At 36.0% G+C, this 18,196-nt stretch overlaps 1 protein-coding gene across 2 annotated transcripts in view; it reads left to right on the top strand.

Annotated features, from left to right (window-relative positions):
* The window catches only part of Thsd7a (thrombospondin type 1 domain containing 7A), a 326,776-nt gene extending 310,279 nt beyond the window's left edge, over positions 1–16,497 (top strand). Inside the window, exons 21-29 of one of the 2 annotated variants that reach the window (XM_048340086.1) lie at positions 1,645–1,762; positions 2,015–2,160; positions 2,559–2,733; positions 5,600–5,773; positions 7,423–7,518; positions 10,170–10,252; positions 11,099–11,309; positions 13,402–13,489; positions 14,165–16,497. In XM_048340086.1, coding sequence (XP_048196043.1) covers positions 1,645–1,762; positions 2,015–2,160; positions 2,559–2,733; positions 5,600–5,773; positions 7,423–7,518; positions 10,170–10,252; positions 11,099–11,309; positions 13,402–13,489; positions 14,165–14,249 — 1,176 coding nt within the window. In that variant the 3' untranslated portion in view covers positions 14,250–16,497. The remainder of the gene's footprint in view (positions 1–1,644; positions 1,763–2,014; positions 2,161–2,558; positions 2,734–5,599; positions 5,774–7,422; positions 7,519–10,169; positions 10,253–11,098; positions 11,310–13,401; positions 13,490–14,164) is intronic. The other variant, XM_048340087.1, reaches the window with a different exon arrangement.
* Positions 16,498–18,196: the final 1,699 nt, after the last annotated feature.

The raw sequence follows: 18,196 nt of genomic DNA, 5'->3' as shown, positions 1-18,196 counted from the left end.
TTCTCACTGCTTCTCTAATAGCCACAATGAAAGATGTCATTATTGCCCAGCAAAGTGGAAAGCTAGGGTTAGATTCAACTAGCATTTATTGAGTAATTCTTCTTTTGTTATTTTTAGAGATGTGTACTTACCTAATACCTAGTCATTTGTCTCTGTTTGCTATTCTTTAAACCCTGAATGTACTATTTTAAGTTACTTGGTCTCATAAGTTTTGGTAGATGAATAATAGATAGTTTGGGTAGATGAATAAAAGATAGATAGGTACATGTTAGATAGGTAGTTCACTAACAGTTTAAATCTATGATTGTAACACTCTATGAAACATTATGGACTCCAAATATAGCACATTATTTCACTGTATCATCTCAAAATTCTTGTGTCAAATATACCATATCTTTAAGAAACCTTTATGAGATTTCAATTAAGTGCTACGTTTTTTAAAAAAGCCAAGAAGTATTGATCTGATTTACTTTCCATGAGTTATTTAAACCAAAGCATAACTTGAAACAAAGAATGATGTTTCATGGAAAAACACTTCTTACTATCTCCTTATGTATGTATATTTTTAAAAAATATATAAATTTTCTTTCATGTAGTAACAAAAATCTTGAAAAATCCAAGAATTGCAAATGAAAATTTTTATTCTCTTAACAATGAATTTTCCTGTTTCAATGATAATTTGTACATTAGACCTTTTAAAATGTGGGAATATAAAACATGGTGATTTGAAAGCTTTTCTTATATCTTTAAGGGAGAAAATGTAAATTAAAAATATCAGAACCCAGATGCCAATAAAATGACTTATTATTATCGGTTGGCAGGCCTGAGCTGCTGAGTGAGCTTTAGAATAGAAAAAAAAAATAGTTAAAAAAATGCCTATAAAACATCCATAATAAAACATTCTGAGACCCCACACTTCCTTTTAAAAAGAGAATACTTAAAAATGGACACTTCTAGTATCGTATTTATCCGATTTTCATTCTGAGGATTGAACTCAGGCTCTTGTGAATGCTAAGCATGCACTATACCAATCTGCTACCCACCCACCCCCAACCCCACCAGCCCTAAATTGATATATACATATATTTTTTTACTATTTGAGTATATTGTATTACTAGCTTTGAGTGGTGATTTGTCTTTAAAACCATCTCCCTCTGCCTTTCAACTTAACATGTCCATTCAAAAATATAAAACACTCTGAAGTTATAATTATAGATCTTCAAATTCATGATGCCCTTTGTTTTAAATAATAGGCAGTGACTGTGTTTATTCTTTCAATTCCTTGAGGGGAATTAAACTAATTTGTAGATTAAATACTCTGTTTTCTTGCTTAATAAAAATATTCACATTGTACATAAGCAGAGCCAGTGGACCCCTCCTTTGACTTTGGGTTGAATCATTTTATATTCTTCACAGATTGGATATTCATCTTCCAGGTATCTCTTCTGTCAGGCAGACTGCTTCATCTCCCTTGTTCTTTCACCTCCCCTCCACTCCCTTTCTCTTCTTTTCTTTTCTTTTCTTCTCTTCTCTCCTCTCTTCTCTTCTCTTCTCTCCTTTCTTCTCCTTCCTTATTTCATTCTCCACTGACAATATAGTGTCCATGGCTCCATCCCTGCTCAATCAGATCTTCTATTCTTTCAGCTTGGCCTGGAGAAGAACTGGCAGATGAACTCCTCCTGCGTAGTGGAATGCCCTGTGAACTGCCAGCTTTCTGATTGGTCTCCTTGGTCAGAATGCTCACAAACATGTGGCCTCACAGGTTGGTTTGTACTGCGATTCATGGAACAGGCAGGCAAGTGTTAATGACATACAAAATAAAATGTCCCTCTTGCCTTTAGTCCTAGCAGATAATCAGAAAGATTAGATTGGGTGTCTTCTTTTACCATATGTGTAGCCTTTCTGGTCCTTGGATCCCCTCAGGAGAAATCTCTGTAATGCTTTCTCCCAAGGAATTAGCTGTTTGCAGAAATGTGACATCCAACTGATGTTTAACACTTCCTATCTCTTAAAGGGAAAATGGTCCGAAGACGAACAGTGACCCAGCCCTTCCAGGGTGATGGGAGACCTTGTCCTTCCATGATGGAACAGACCAAGTCATGTCCAGTGAAACCATGTTATCGGTGGCAGTATGGCCAGTGGTCTCCATGCCAAGTGCAGGTATCAGTCTCAGAAAGTTGTGTGTACATGAATGGACATATTTTTCATCAGCAGAGATTTGTTTTCAGAAATACGTTACAGATTGCTGGTTTCCTCTTAAAAGGTTTTAGCATATTAGTTTTGATAACAAACAGTCTCAGTGCCATACCTTTAAAAATCATTTGGAGACTGGTTCATTTTAATGAAAATGTATTACCTGTCTTTAACTAGGAAACAAATAAATTGCTCAGTGGATGCTTTATGGCTGGTGCCTTCCCAGGCTTCTTCCCTAGGGTTTCAAATGGATCTCTAACTGTTCATAAATCAAAATCAATGATGCAGGGATGACTGTAATTGATGAGCTCTCTAATGAAATATTTTTTTCTTTTTCTAATTAGTTATTTCTTCCTCTATTCCAGGAGGCCCAGTGTGGAGAAGGGACTAGAACAAGGAACATTTCTTGTGTAGTGAGTGATGGGTCAGCTGAGGATTATGGCAAGGTGGTGGATGAGGAATTCTGTGCTGACACTGAACTCATCATAGATGGTAATAAGAACATCATAATGGAGGAAACCTGCACCCAGCCTTGCCCAGGTAACACCAGGATGGCATTATCAATACCGTGGTTTACATGAGTGAAACAAAAACACAGTCTCCATTTTAGTACTTTATTTATAGTAAACATAAAAACATATAGTACAAGGAGTGTGTCACCCTCATGTGCTTTTGGAAAATACTGGAAACATGACATTGATTATTGAGGAGTAATTATATAACTCACACTCTAGAGATAAATGATTTACTGTGTTAGATACTAATCATTTGTGCCTATAATCCTAGCTCCTCAGAAGGCTGAGATCTGAGAATCACAGTTCAAAGACAGATCTAGCAGAAAAGTCCTTGAAAGTCTTATCTTCAACTAACCACCAAAAAACTGGAAGTCGAATTGTGGCTCAAGTAGTAGACCTCTAGCCTTAAGTGAAATAACTTAGAGGCAGTGCTCAGGCCTTGAGTTCAAGCCCCACCACCAGCACACATGTGCACACACACACACACACACAAAATTTATAGCATTTCATTGAAAAAATATGATGTTAAATGAGGGTATGTACAGTCTAAACACAAATAAGGAATATTTTATTTCCTTATAATTTGTAATCACTCGGGTAATGTTATACTACATTCCTACTGGCAGGATGTTTTTTACCCTTAGCATTTTTTGTGCATCATTAAAACTGAGCATCCAAATATCTCATATTTCCTAGGAAACATGACATATCCTAAGTGATACAAGAATTTCTACTTTTGTCAGTCTACTGAAGAAATTTTCCCAGCTGCAGATCTTTGTAATTGGCCGCCTGCAGACCACTAGCACTACAATGAAGACTCCAAAATTTGACCTTTCAAAAAAATTTCTGACTTTTATCTCTTTATCATTTACTTAGAACTTTTTGTATTTCTGGAGTATTAATATTCTCTAACATAGGTCTATGAAAATCATGACTATCATACATGTACATATATATTTCAGTCAATGATTTACATATTGTCAGGTTTTTTTTCCTATGGTTCTATTTTATTGTTCAGATTTTGAAATTTTATTGTTATTTTAAAGGTAATCTACAGTTATGTATGTCTGATAAAGAGCACATTTCTTTTTTAACAATATCACCCCTTCCCCTCACTCTCCCAGCTTTTCCTCCTATTACCATCCACAAGTTGTATAGTTCATTTTCAACACAATGTTTAGTGAGTACCAGGGCTGCATTTGTTCACCCTTTGTCACTTCATTTCTGTGCTTCCCCTTACCCTCCCAAAGACAGGTAAATAAACAAATGACAAAAAGAAAACAAAAGCAGCAAGGAAGAAAAATACCTATGGTTTCCATTTCCTGGGGTTCATTTTGATAGATGTTATTTTATATAATCAAAGGTACATAAAGTATTATACCTTTGTATTCCACTCCTAAGAATATCTTTCTTTGGCTTCAATGTATATGAATGCTTAGAGTTCTGTATAATTTATCGTATTTCCATGTATTTTTTTTAACCATGCAGTGTGTTCTCCTGTAGATTTATAGGTACATTCTATTTAACACAAAAGAGAGAAACCATGCCACCTACATTTCTCTGGGTCTGGCTTCCTTTTCTTAATATTATTTTTTCAAGTCTTTCCATTTCCTTATGAGTGGGATTATATCATTGTTTCTGATGCAAGCATAGAATTCCATTTTATATACCACACGTTCTTGATCCATTCATTCACCGAGGTCCAACTGCGTTCATTCCAAACTATGGTAAATAAAATGCTGCAATGAACGTGGTTGTGCTGGATTTCTTAACCAAGATACCAAAAGTTTTTACATTAATTAGAGTCCAGTGTAACTTTGTAATAACATTAGTTATATTTGATATCATCTAAGGCAGTATGAGTTAGGCATGTGATATGATTAGAATAAACAAAATTATAAGAACTTCCCATAGGTTTGTGTCTCTCACAATTGGCTATATATTCTGAACTGTAGCACCAACCCTCACTCATGAGAAATAGATGGAAATATGGGAAATATGTACTCTCAAAATTATTGAAAATGTTGAGCACATGGACAGGCTATTGCCCAACAGTTTCCTCACTCAGTAGAATGAATATACCAGTAAGAATGAACACATCAGAAATATAAAGGTAAATGGTAGATGGTGAAAATATTTATGAATAGAAAAGTACAAATACAAAAATGAGTAGATAAGCTATCACCTCTTGTATCACATGAAGCAGTGCTTCTGAGATACTGGGAATATCTTTCTTGATTGAATGCTCAGGAAACAGCAATCTGTGGAAATTCAGCTACTGTGAATTTGGGGTGTGTGGTCATTTGGCATGCATATTATTCTTCAGTAAATATTAAGGAAAAGGAGGGGAGTGGTAAAAAATAGACCTCAGATAATATCACAGTTTTTCTTTCCTTTGCTATAGTTGCTCCTTTGCCTGTCTTGCCTTAACTTCTGTGGGCAGAAATAGAAGTAAAGCATAAACACTAGCCTTCTCAGCTTGGACTTCAAGATCATTTGAAATTAGGGCTATCTAGAAGACAAATTCTATGTATGGCTAGATTTTTAACAAACTGCTTTACAATCATGACAAGAAGGGTAGTAAGTTTTAACCAAATACTTGCTAGCTCCGAAGAAATAATCATAGTAGACAGACTCCTTTCCATTATTGTTTGTATTTTATAATATTAACAAGCAGAAAGGAAATAAGTATGCATACAAACTTATAAAACTCCATATAAACTTGCAATTACTAGAGGCCTGTCAAGTTTTATTAATATAATTAAGTCAATTATGTATTGTGTGTAGTTAGCATACCTGCAAATCTTTCCCAGTGGAGCTAGAATTAAAATGAGTATCTGCCTCCCTGTTCTGCATGGTATGGATATAAAATGCCAACTTGTGGCCTACAGGTGACTGTTATTTGAAGGACTGGTCTTCCTGGAGCCTGTGTCAGCTGACCTGTGTGAATGGTGAGGATCTAGGCTTTGGTGGAATACAGGTCCGATCCCGAGCAGTTATTATACAAGAACTCGAGAATCAACATCTATGTCCTGAGCAGATGCTGGAAACAAAACCATGTGATGGTGAGTGCCACAATTCACAAAAGCTCTTCACTTCATTCTGTGTTTAAGCAATGGCATAACGTGAAGAACTTTTTGTTAACTAAACAAATTTTGTAAGATCTCACTTAAGGTTGAGAATTCTGAATTGTAAAGATTTGGTTCCATAAATGAGATGTTAAATGTTGCTCACATGCTTCCTAATTTTATGAGCTAAATAATAATTCTGGTATTTGTGCACTCAAAGCAATGATAATCATTCATGGATCTAATAATATTTTGCATTTATTTAAATCAAATGGCAGAACTGAAGAAAAATTACAAGTCCACAGAAAAAGCAGTTTTCTATATTCTCAGAAACTGATACGTTCAATGAGAACTAACAGTCTAGTGAAATTTGATATACAAAATTATGAAATATATAGAACATATACATTTATGTGTCTATGTATGTTTGTATTCATGTGTAGAATATTGGTAATACTCAAACATTCAGGAATCACAGAACACTAAAATAATAATGAAAACAAAGGATTTTATATCTAGTAGAGAATTTTGGACTCAAAACATTTTCATTTGTACTTCTTATCTGAACAAAAAACATGACAAATAACAGCAGTGGGATCCAAAATACTACCTTTACTCTGAAAAATTGAGGCTCTAGCCAAGTTTGTTGTTCAATCCATTTAATTAAAGTGGCAGGACTAATCTTGTTCATAGTAATACTGGAGAAGGATTATTAACATTGAAGAGCAAAAGCTCCTCGGTAAGAAACACTAGGCAGGAAAACTAGGGAAATAGATGCTTTAACCCAAGAATTAGATAAAATTGCCCCATCAGTTCTCAATCTTCCTAAATTTATTGAGATAGAACATTACATATCACTGGGACACAGCAGGTAAAAAAGAAGAGAAACACATATAGTTAAATAATTAATATAATAAGTATAATTAATTATAATAAAAATTGCAATATAATTAATATGATAATAAAAATAAATTGAATAATTCTAAGAGAATTGTTTGTCCCACAAACCAGTGAAATAAACTTAGAGATCAGTAGCACAACAATTGCAAAAGAAATCCTTTCAACAAACTAATATTTGTAGATTATTACATGCCGAACACAATGTGGGATGTCACAAAAAAATGGAGGAGACTTTAACGCCTCAAATAATTACATGTATGGGACAGAGAGAGAAATGAAATACTGTGACAGGAAGAGAAATGGGAGAAATCTAATCCTACAAAAATTTAAATTTCATATTTTATCGATCAACAAGCACATGTAAACTAACTAAGGCAAATGTGGCTGAATGCTGTTTCTTAGGATTTCATCATAGGTCATTTAATATATTTTAATTAATTTTGTATCCTGTCTGTGTGTTTCATATTCCATAACACTTTTGATCCAAACAATGAAATTACATTACAAACCTAAGTTGGCTGGAGGTAGTGTGCTAGAAAAAAAAAGGAAAACTTAGTTGGGATTCAGGTATATAGCTGTAATTTTATAATACTGGAATAGCGACTTCAGTACAATAAACACATTGAATTCATCAGCGAATGAATGCTTCTTATCATTAATATTTGAAAAATATTTTATGAATCCTCTATCCCCATGGTTGCCCTGACAACAGGGCAATTCTGTTCATCTTTGTCCTGTCTCTGCAGATGGACACTGTTATGAGTACAAGTGGATGGCAAGTGCTTGGAAGGGGTCGTCTCGAACTGTCTGGTGTCAGAGGTCAGATGGTGTAAATGTTACAGGTAAACTTACAATGTCTTTTCATTCCTCAACTGTATCTAGATAACACACAAATAGTTGTTAAAGCAAATAATGAAATTTTAAAAAATCATTTTCAGCGCATAGTTCAGACTATGAAACCTAAGCCATCTACATGTCCAGTGGCCAAAGACAAATTAGAATATTTCAAAATCTCCTCCCTCCTTGAGATAACAGTGTTGCAACTTCATTAAAATACTAAGCCTAGTAAATTATAATAAATAACCTTAAAATTATTTTTTCTAGACATTTTATATATTAATAATTACTACATGCTAAGGAAAAACATTTGTTCTTTTTACTGTTTCTGCTTATATATATGTGTGTGTGTGTGTATGTGTGTGTGTCTGTGTATATATATATATATATACACAAATACTACCAAGACATTATAATTATATAAACCCAAATCTCTTCCTTGAATTACAAATCTATGGTTGAGATTTTTGTATTGATTAACAAAAAAAATTATTGGTAATTTTCAAACCCAGAACATATGGGGAAACTCATTTTTCATGTCTCCACTCCAGATTATCTTACTTACAAAGTAAGATCTAGAAGAGTTTTTGAAATTGTATTTGTACTAAATATACCTCTGAAGAAATATCTAATCTACTGTTATAAAATAGTTCTTGGTATGACCCCAATAAATTTGAGGAATCCCAAGAACTCACTACCAGGAAAAGGAACTTAAATGAAAGATAGGTAGTAAGTTACATGCAAATTTCCTAGAAAAGGACAGAAGCAAAAGCCCAGCTTCAGACATATGAACCCCAAAGTCTACTGCCTCTCTGAAGCACGTGCTTGTATAATCTAATCTACAGGATTCCATTGCACAGGGGTAGTAGCAGAATGGACTGTCTGCTGCCTAGGCTCTCCTGCTCTTGTTTCTACCCTCCTGCAGGCAGAAAATGTAGCATGCTTTTGAATTCCCTAAGTGATGGCCATTTAATGCATTTAACTTTAATATATTCAGTACGATAACAGGAGCAGGGATCAATATGCTTCTGGAAAAAACATCCATTTTTTATATTGAATTTTAAATTACCTGAATTTGTTGAAGCCTAATTACTTATTTCCTTTCTGTGAAAGCTAGGGCAGGGTGTCAAATTGTATTCTTGTGAACATACACCTTCTCACATGAGAAAACTCTATCAACGAACTGTTTGTAACAGCATCTCCCAGTGGAAATACCTAGATCAAAGATAAGACAACTACCAGGAAACTCTGCTTGCTCAACACAGTAGAAAGCTGTCCTAACCCCATTTTAAGAGGTATGGGGTAAGGAGACCCTGAGATAGATAAGGAAGACTAGACTTCCAGAGTGAGGTGCTGTGTAGGTCACCCATTCTACTCGGGGATTGGTAATGGGTGTGCTTCTATTTTGAGAATCACAGTATTCCCAGTGGACCTTAATAGTTTGCAAATTCTATTCAGACATGGATGCAAATAGTCTTTTAACTTTTCTTCTGAATGTTAAAAGTTGTTTTGCCACTGTAATGACAGCTATTTTCAGTAAAAAGTAACTACAGAAACCATGACTTAACAGTACTTAAATAGACTTAACTGAGGAAACCATATATTAGTGTTTTTTTAACACAGAAAAGTATCCAATATGTTTCTTTCTCATAGCAAAAAGCCAATGTGTAAATGGCTTGTGAAAAACTCTAGGTGCATTCTTTTTCCATCTTTCAGATAATATTCTTCAGAAGAAATAGAAAACAATGTAAAATATATTACCTCCCTAGACTACTTCAATTTATGAACTGTCCTTATTTAGAAAAAAAACCTTAGGATACTGCTCATATATTTAGTGATAACTTATATGGCCATTTAACTGAAATTGCCTTTCAATTTTGTATTTAAACTATTGAGGGAAAGATAAAGAACTAAAAGTATGTACTTTTAATTAAATGCAAAGGACCATCATTCCATAAATAAAGAAAAATTGCTTTACTGAAAGTCTGTTAAACTAACAAATGTTGCTTAAAACAATTAGTCCCTTCCCTGCCACAAATATTGTTTCTTTAAGACTTCCTGTCCCATCTGCAAATGGAATTCAACAACATAGAAACAGTTTTGCTGTGCTTGAAAACAAAGAATAATGAAAGTGCAGATAGCTGAAATAGCAACTGAATGAAATAGTAATCGCTCGCTCCCCACCCCCCAAAAAAAGATTTGGTAGCTGCATTCCTTTGCTTCCCTATAGACAAAAAATACTCAAATTAACGGGAATCACATTTATCTCAAAAAGAAATACACATTATAAAAATACATGCATGTATGGCCATATATAAAGTTATATAAAGCATATGTAAGGCAGTGGTTTTGAAAATTCTTGTTGTGAATTGCCAAGAATGAGATTTAACTTTGACAAAAAGTTAAACCTGCTTCTTTTCATTTGCTGAGCTATAAAATTATCCTTTTGACCAACTAAGTGCCAGTTACGTTGCTGCCTCCTGGGTACAAAGGACCCAGAGATGCTACAGAGTAGCAAAGGTCAACTGAATACTTCACAAACAGAAAAGCTCTCCAGATGAGTGGACCAAGATTCACAAACAAGTCTACAACAACAGAATATTTGTTAGCATAGCAAGAGGTGAAATGTATCAAAATACAATTTTCTGTTTCACAGGGGGCTGCTTGGTGGTGAGCCAGCCTGATGCTGACAGATCTTGTAACCCTCCCTGCAGTCAACCCCATTCATACTGTAGCGAGGTATGTGGACAAGCCACCTTCATTATTTGTCACCCTCCCGTCCCCAATACGGTCCTACTCCTCCTCACAAAAGAGAAGATCTCAAGAATACACAGATATCATCTGTGTGCCTCTTCTTTTTCTTTTGCCAGTACTGGGGCTTGAGTTCAAGGCTTGAGCACTGTCCCTGAGCTTCTTTTGGTCAAGGCTAGCACTCTACCACTTGAGCCATAGTGCCACTTCCAGCTTTTTTCTGAGTACTTATTGGGGATCAGAGTCTCATGGACTTTCCTGCCCTGGCCTGCTTCAGGCTGTAATCCTCAGAGCTCAGCCTCCTGAGTGGCTAGCATTACAGGTATGAGCCACTGGAGCCCAGCTGCCTCTTATTTAGACAATGTAAACGATGTTAGGCACACTTGCTTTTAGAATCAGTGTGGCTGATACAAATAAATCCAGAATTTTCTTTTTTTTTTTTTTTTTTTTTTTTGCCAGTCCTGGGCCTTGGACTCAGGGCCTGAGCACTGTCCCTGGCTTCCTTTTAGCTCAAGGCTAGCACTCTGCCACTTGAGCCACAGCGCCACTTCTGGCCATTTTCTGTATATGTGGTGCTGGGGAATCGAACCCAGGGCCTCATGTATACGAGGCAAGCTCTCTTGCCACTAGGCCATATCCCCAGCCCCCAGAATTTTTTTTAATGGAGTCAAGACGGGCATTCCAGGTAATGAATTCTACACACACACACACACACACACACACACACACACACACACACAGACACCAGCTTTATTTTTCTACTTTCCAAGTAGGGGCAGCTAGCCTCCACCATCTTCTTCTAGTGTGGGTGTGATACATGTTGTTCTCCTGCAGACAAAGACGTGCCACTGTGAAGAAGGGTACACCGAAGTCATGTCTTCCAACAGCACCCTGGAGCAATGCACGCTTATCCCTGTGGTAGTGATACCCACGGTGGAGGAGAAACGAGGAGATGTGAAAACCAGCCGGGCTGTCCATCCTACCCAGCCCTCCAGTAATGCAGCAGGCCGGGGGAGGACCTGGTTTCTACAGCCATTTGGACCAGGTGAAGTGACCAGAGAGAGTTGACACAGAATTCTTAGCTTTGGGCCGTTACCACAGGATTATTTTAAATAAACAATCATTTTCACACCAGCTATTATTTATCATTTCATTTATATTTACTTATTCCATTATAGCCATCTGTTCTTTTTGGCTGTTCTTTTTACTGCTACATTTAAAAGCACTGAAACCCAACTTATTTCAATCTTTAACCACACATTGAATTTTTAAATGTAACAATGAAAACATGAATTAGAGGGAAAATAAGTGTTTATTCACAACTGGAAAAAATACGAGACTACATCAGAGATGCAACTCTGTGGCAGACAGCATTTGGTAAATAAACTGATTTACATTAGTCTTAACTGTTGTCATGCTCAGATAGGCACTGGTGGCTCACGCCTGTAATCCTAGCTCCTCCACTGGCTGAGATCTCAGTATTACAATTTGAAGCTAGCCTGTATAGGAAAATCTGTGAGACTTATCTCTAATTAGTAGCCAAAAGGCTAAAAGTAGAGCTGTGGCTCAACTTGTATAGTACCCAGCTTGAACAAAAAAGCAAAGGGATGGTGCCTAGGACTTGAGCTCAAATCCCAGTAGTGGCAATAAATAAACAAACAAATAAAGTTGTCATGCTCAGCTACTCATTAGTGGCCTATGTGTGGCCTAGCTATTCAGTCACCTGAAACCTGGAGGTATGAAGTTCAAAGCCAGTGTGGACAGAAAAGTCCTCAAGATCCTATCTCCAAACACCAGCAAAATGCCAGACGAGAGGCATGACATATGTGCTAGAGCACCATCCATGAGCAAGCAAGCAAGGCACATTGGCACATGCCTGTCATGACCTCTATAAAGGAAGAATAAGGAAGATTGTAATGTAGGCCTGCTTGACAAAAAGCAACACTCTATTCAAAGAATAATGAAAGCAAAAGTGACTAGAGGCATGCAAGGTGGCAGAACACTTGTCTAGCAAACTCAAAACTCTGAGTTTAAACTCCAGTACTGCAGAGGAAGACAATAAGACTAGGAAGCTTAATTATAAGAGTGCCTATCATTTATGATCCATAGAATAAGGAAAGTTAGAAAAAAAAGTATTTTTGTTTGTTTCTTTGTAGTACTGGTGTTTGAAATCAGAATCTCATACTTATTCTGAAGCTGCTCCACCAATTGAGTCATTCTCCTACCAAAAAGAAACATTACTAAGCCTTTGTTAAGACTGTTTTTCCAGGGCTGGGGATATGGCCTAGTGGCGAGAGAGCTTGCCTCGTATACTTGAGGCCCTGGGTTCGATTCCCCAGCACCACATATACAGAAAATGGCCAGAAGTGGCGCTGTGGCTCAAGTGGCAGAGTGCTAGCCTTGAGCAAAAAGAAGCCAGGGACAGTGCTCAGGCCCTGAGTCCAAGGCCCAGGACTGGCCAAAAAAAAAAAAAAAAAGACTGTTTTTCCAAATACTATTACTACATGATCAATTATTAGGCACACTGTAAGTGCAAAATGAATAAAAGATTATTAATTGCAAAATGAATTAGTATACAAAATGAATTAGTATACTCATGTTCCTTTCATCTGTAATAAAAATGTTCAAACGCTTGTCTACCTCAACTCTAGATTGTAAGGCTTTCTTTCAATTACATTATTTTTCATCTTTTTATATTAATTATCCACAAAATAGATAGTAAATCCTAAGAATATTTCTTTAAAAAATTTTTATTGTAAAAGTGATATACAGAGGGGCTCCATTTATATATCAGGTATTGGATACATTTCCTGTCAAACAGTGTCACCTAAGAATATTTCTATACAGCATTACATATATGTTAGATTAGATTTGGAGTAAAACTCAAACAAGTGGAAGTTTAGACATACAAGTTCAGCATCTGTACAGAAATATTATTTGAGCTTTTTAATTTAATTTCCATTTCAGTTAATCTTAATGAAGCAGCAGCTCATTCATAATAGCAGCTTTACATTAATCATTGACTGTCTGAAAAATAATCCAGTTATGCAAATAATTGGTGATCTGCTAGTGGACATTGGTCATAGTTAAATACTGTTCTATATACTACGGACTAACATAAGTATCTATTCTCTTAGATGGAAGACTAAAGACCTGGGTTTATGGTGTAGCCGCTGGGGCATTTGTGTTGCTCATCTTTGTTGTCTCCATGATTTATCTAGCTTGGTGAGTGCTTAAATATTTCCAAGTCCAAGAGGATACAAGATATCTTTATTTCAAAGAAAATACTTTTAGTAGCCTGTAACATAGTCATAAGTTAATGTATCAAACAAGTATGCTACATGGTTTAGTGTCCACATGAAACTTGAAATATAAAAGAACTATCATAGCCTAAAATCCACTAATTCTGAGCCATTTCACTTCTAGTAATGAAAGAGCCAGAATTCATCCATATCACATTTTTAAGTTTGCTTGCAAGAATCACAGAAAACATTGCTTTGTATGCATTGTGGTAAACTATACATTTTTATAACAAATTTCTACTGGAGGAAGATATCATGGTACTATCTAATCTTATTCAGCCATATTTGTGAATATGTATTCTTTTTTATAAATGTTAAGGTTTGTGAACAAATACAGATGATTATACAATAATATCAATTTCATTGTTAGCACTAAAGGATTTCCACCTGAATAATCTTAGGAAGTACTGAACTACTTAGGGTTCATTTAATTCTTCTCAGAAGTTAAACTCTCAAATTTAAGTGATTAAAGTTGAATCAAGCAATACAGACAAATAGGAAACCTAAGTCCATCAATTTCTTATACTTTGCAAACATTTTAAAACAATACAATTAAAGGTTGATTTTGTTTTCTCCCAATCTCATGAATTTCTTACAGCAAAAAGCCAAAGAAACCCCAAAGACGACAAAACAACCGGCTGAAACCATTAACCTTAGCTTATGATGGAGATGCAGACATGTAACACAACTCTTCTTGGCAACAACCAGTTTTGGCTTTCTGACTTGGTAGTAGCTATTGAGAGGTCTCATTGGTACTGTCCAACTGTGCAGGTTATCACTCATTTTAGCTTTGTTAAAAGAGTATCCTCAAGAAAGAATACCATACTGCAACTGGGAGTAATCAAGCCCATGCCACGTGCATACAGACCACCAGGACTGACACTTCTAGGATCCTTAGTTCAATGCCTGTTGCATCTTGAAAGCTTTGTGTCACCTTTACTGCAATCTGCTAATTGAAGAGTTACATTCATCTCTGAAAAATCCTGGTGAAACTGGCCAGCAAGACTATTTGCAGTACCAACTATTGCACAGAACTTCCTAGCATGGAGAGTTTATACTGCAAGTTCTGCAGTACTATAGTCAAGCATAAGAACATGTATACTCAATTGAATGCTACACATAACAATATCATATTATGCACTTATCATAAGCAATCTTCACAGTAAAGAAAGATAACCTCCAAGCTGAGCAGAAAACCCACGCAACAAATTCAGCATCTTTGTGCTTGATGGTAGCTGTTATTGAACTGTATTTCAGAGACAAAGACTCTTATGACCCTTCATTCTTATCTCAGTTCAGTGTACAAAGCTGGATATGCTACTAGTATTTGAGAAGCAGAAGAGTCCTCAACTTTGGTATTTTATGGTGGTTTATTGTCTGGAAAGCTAATTGTGTCAATACATTTCTACTTCCCTGAATTTTCCAACTGGTTGCCTACAATCTTTTTTGCTGTATCAAAGGCACATTTTTTGCACTATATTAGTGCAGTGCGATAGGCACCCAACCAGTGTTGAGCATAGAAACTGCCTCTTTCCATGTGGGATGGACATCTGGGCCAGGAGTGCCAGGGAGACGTTTGTAAGTTCCTGCATCCTGTCCTTCGGATGGAGACAGGAGGGATTCTGCCATGACACTGCTGATTACATACTTCTTCATTGCCTGCAGCCATTGGGAAATCCACACCTGGCAGCAATTTATGTATTGAAGCCCCAAACCCACTGACTCTACAAAACACGGATCCTGATAGTTGCTTTGTAATTGTTGTTGGAAGCTTGTTTATGACTAGATTTTATATTTATCTTTGTTTAAAAAAAGAAAGATAAGGAAAAAAAAGAACTGGTTGTCTTTTTAATTTCAAGCCTGTGGAGAAAGAAAGGCATCACTGATTTTTTTTAACTGAAAGAAATCAAACTTGTGTGTTGACTTTTCTTCCTCCCTGATTTGGAGATTGAAAGTCTGTCTTGCAGGCAGTATTTCAAAATCTGCGGTCTTTTGCCTTTCTCACTGGGAAAATTTGAAGCTTTTTTTGATGTATGATTTCAAAATCTAAAATTGTATGGGAAAAATGAATGAATCTCTGGCCCAGATCTTGAGTAAATATCTCGACCAAGGGCAGTAAACATTCTTTGTGAAAGGTCAGATAGTAAATATTTTCAGTCAGGTCTGTGTTGTCATTTCTCAACTTGGCTATAGATGAGCAGTGCTTCCTGTGTAATGCTACAAGAGATGACTCACACGAAGCAAAGGAATGAACACGGCTGTGTGTCAATAACACACTAACATCAAACAAGTCACCTCTTCACATCCAAATCTCTGACCCCCCCCCACGTGTTTTTTACGGTATTAACTTTCTATTGTATGAGGTCTAGTTTTCTTTCACTTTCCCTCTATCTGTCACCAAGGTTTAATTTCAAAAGCGAACATTCACAGTCATTAAGTTTATCATTGCATTGGAAGTAGCTCTGTTTTCACAGATGTAGCCCTGCCAGTGTTACAGTGGAATAATATTTATTTTAGTAGACTTCTTTCTCTATAAAAAGAAAGTTCAAAACATGGCATTAAAAAGCAATAGCATTTTTCAGGCGACATTTATAGCAGCGACCTTTGGGAAAAGGAGAAACATTAGGTTTTCATGTTTTTTAAAAAGAATAAAAGTTATTTTCCTCTTGAACATACTTACATTGCTGTAACAGCAATTTGGAAGAGCAGGTATTCCCCCCCACACCACCCCCCTTCCTGGAGTATACTGTGGGTTTTGAGCGCCCTCTGCTGTCTATTATGGTATTTGGAAAGTTACAACAAAAGAAATCAGGCCATGGTCCCCCAAAGACAAATATTTCTACTTGTTTCCATAGAACTAAATGAGGTAAGCATTTATTCCTTTTCCAGTATTGATTGCATTAGACAATAGAAAGAATTTTGAAGAGAACCCACACCCAACACTTTTCCTTTACACTTTTACTTTAAGCCAAGCATTTAGTCAAGAAAAAGTACAAAAACAAAATCCATTTAATCTACTAAAGAGGAAGAAACAAAGTATTGTTACTCTGAACCTGTGATTTTCAAAATACATACCAAAGGGTCCAGATTATCCTCAAGTTGATCTCTTTGAATGATATAAAATCTTTTTGTGTGAAATGGTTAAGGAAATTACTTGGAGAATTGTAGCAGTCTGATGAAATACATTTAGTATCTAATAATTTGAAATATGAATAGAATATACTCTTTTGACTAAGCTAAAATTAAAAATCTAGATGTTGGTGGCTCATGCCTGTAGTCCTAGCCACTCAGAAGGCTAAGATTTGAGGATCATAGTTCAAAGCCAACCCTGACAGAAAAGACCATACTACTATCCCCGCTCCCCTCACCCCCACAAAAAAAAAAACAACCTGCTGGAAATGGCACTGTGACTCAAGTGTTAGAGGACTAGCCTTGAGCACAAAAGGGTAGGGACAGTACCCAGACCCTAAGTTCAAGCCCCAGGACCTGCGCGCACACACACACACACACACACACACACACACACCATTAATTACCATGAAATATAATTCATTCAGAAGACAAATCAATATTATCTGATCTGTGTTATAAGAATTAAGTAAGTGGCGCAGTGTCTCAAAGAGGTAAAGCACTAGAGCTGAAGAGCTCAGGGACTGTACTCAGGCCCAGAGTTCAAGCCCTACAACTGACAACAACAACAAAAGAAAGAATTAAGTGAAATAAGAGGTCAAGCAAAATTATAAAATGTTAGGAAAATATCAGATGCTTTTATTCATAAAACAAATTTATAAATCAATTACATTTTAGGGCACTAACATACCAATGTTGATTACATTCAACTGGAGAACACATTGGGTATTCACAGCTACACAATTAATACTCCATGTCCCCTTATTAGAAACAGGGAAAGAATGCAATGTAACTATTTTTCTAGTTCGAACAAAAGTCAGGTTATTTACTCATGTTTATAACATGAAAATGGGCACATTTTTTTGTCCCTCGCATAAGTTTATAATGAGTTTAATACTGAAAATTCAGCAAAACCTTATTTTTCCAGATAACTCTAAGAAGGTAGGATAACAATATTGTAGCAACTTACCTGACATGTTTCCCTTATCAAAATGTGAGCCCAAAATTATTTCAAAATACTATTCAATTACTATGAGGAAAAAAAGCAAAAAATATTGGTAGGGCGTTATATGATTATGTTGGACAATTTCAGTAGAAACTCTAGAGAGGCAGATGACAAAGGGGCTAATTTGTTTATCCATTAGCACCTGTTCCAAACCACAGACCATAATTCTTCATTCAAAGGCTTTTTGAGGACACTACATTGTAGCTTAAGCTAATTGAAAAGGAGTGCATAAAAGCGTGCCTCTACTTATAGTAAAGCACAAACTACTCATTGCAAATAAGACAGATATTTATTGAGTTATCATATATGACTGTCAGGCAGCATAAAAATTAGCAACGACTTTTATACACATAGGAAACTATGACATTCTAACGAAGAGAAATAATGAATGACGATAGCACTTGAATGCATCTCTCTAGATTTGTTTACTCATATGGTCAATACTTTCTATATGTAAAATAAGTTTTAGGAAGCACTTTGAGGAGTCCTCCCCCA

The sequence above is a fragment of the Perognathus longimembris genome, chromosome 2 (genome assembly GCF_023159225.1).
Source record: "Perognathus longimembris pacificus isolate PPM17 chromosome 2, ASM2315922v1, whole genome shotgun sequence".
Lineage (NCBI taxonomy): Eukaryota > Metazoa > Chordata > Mammalia > Rodentia > Heteromyidae > Perognathus > Perognathus longimembris.
The sequence above is the reverse complement of the archived record's forward strand: the minus strand, read 5'-3'. Positions and strand labels throughout refer to the sequence as shown.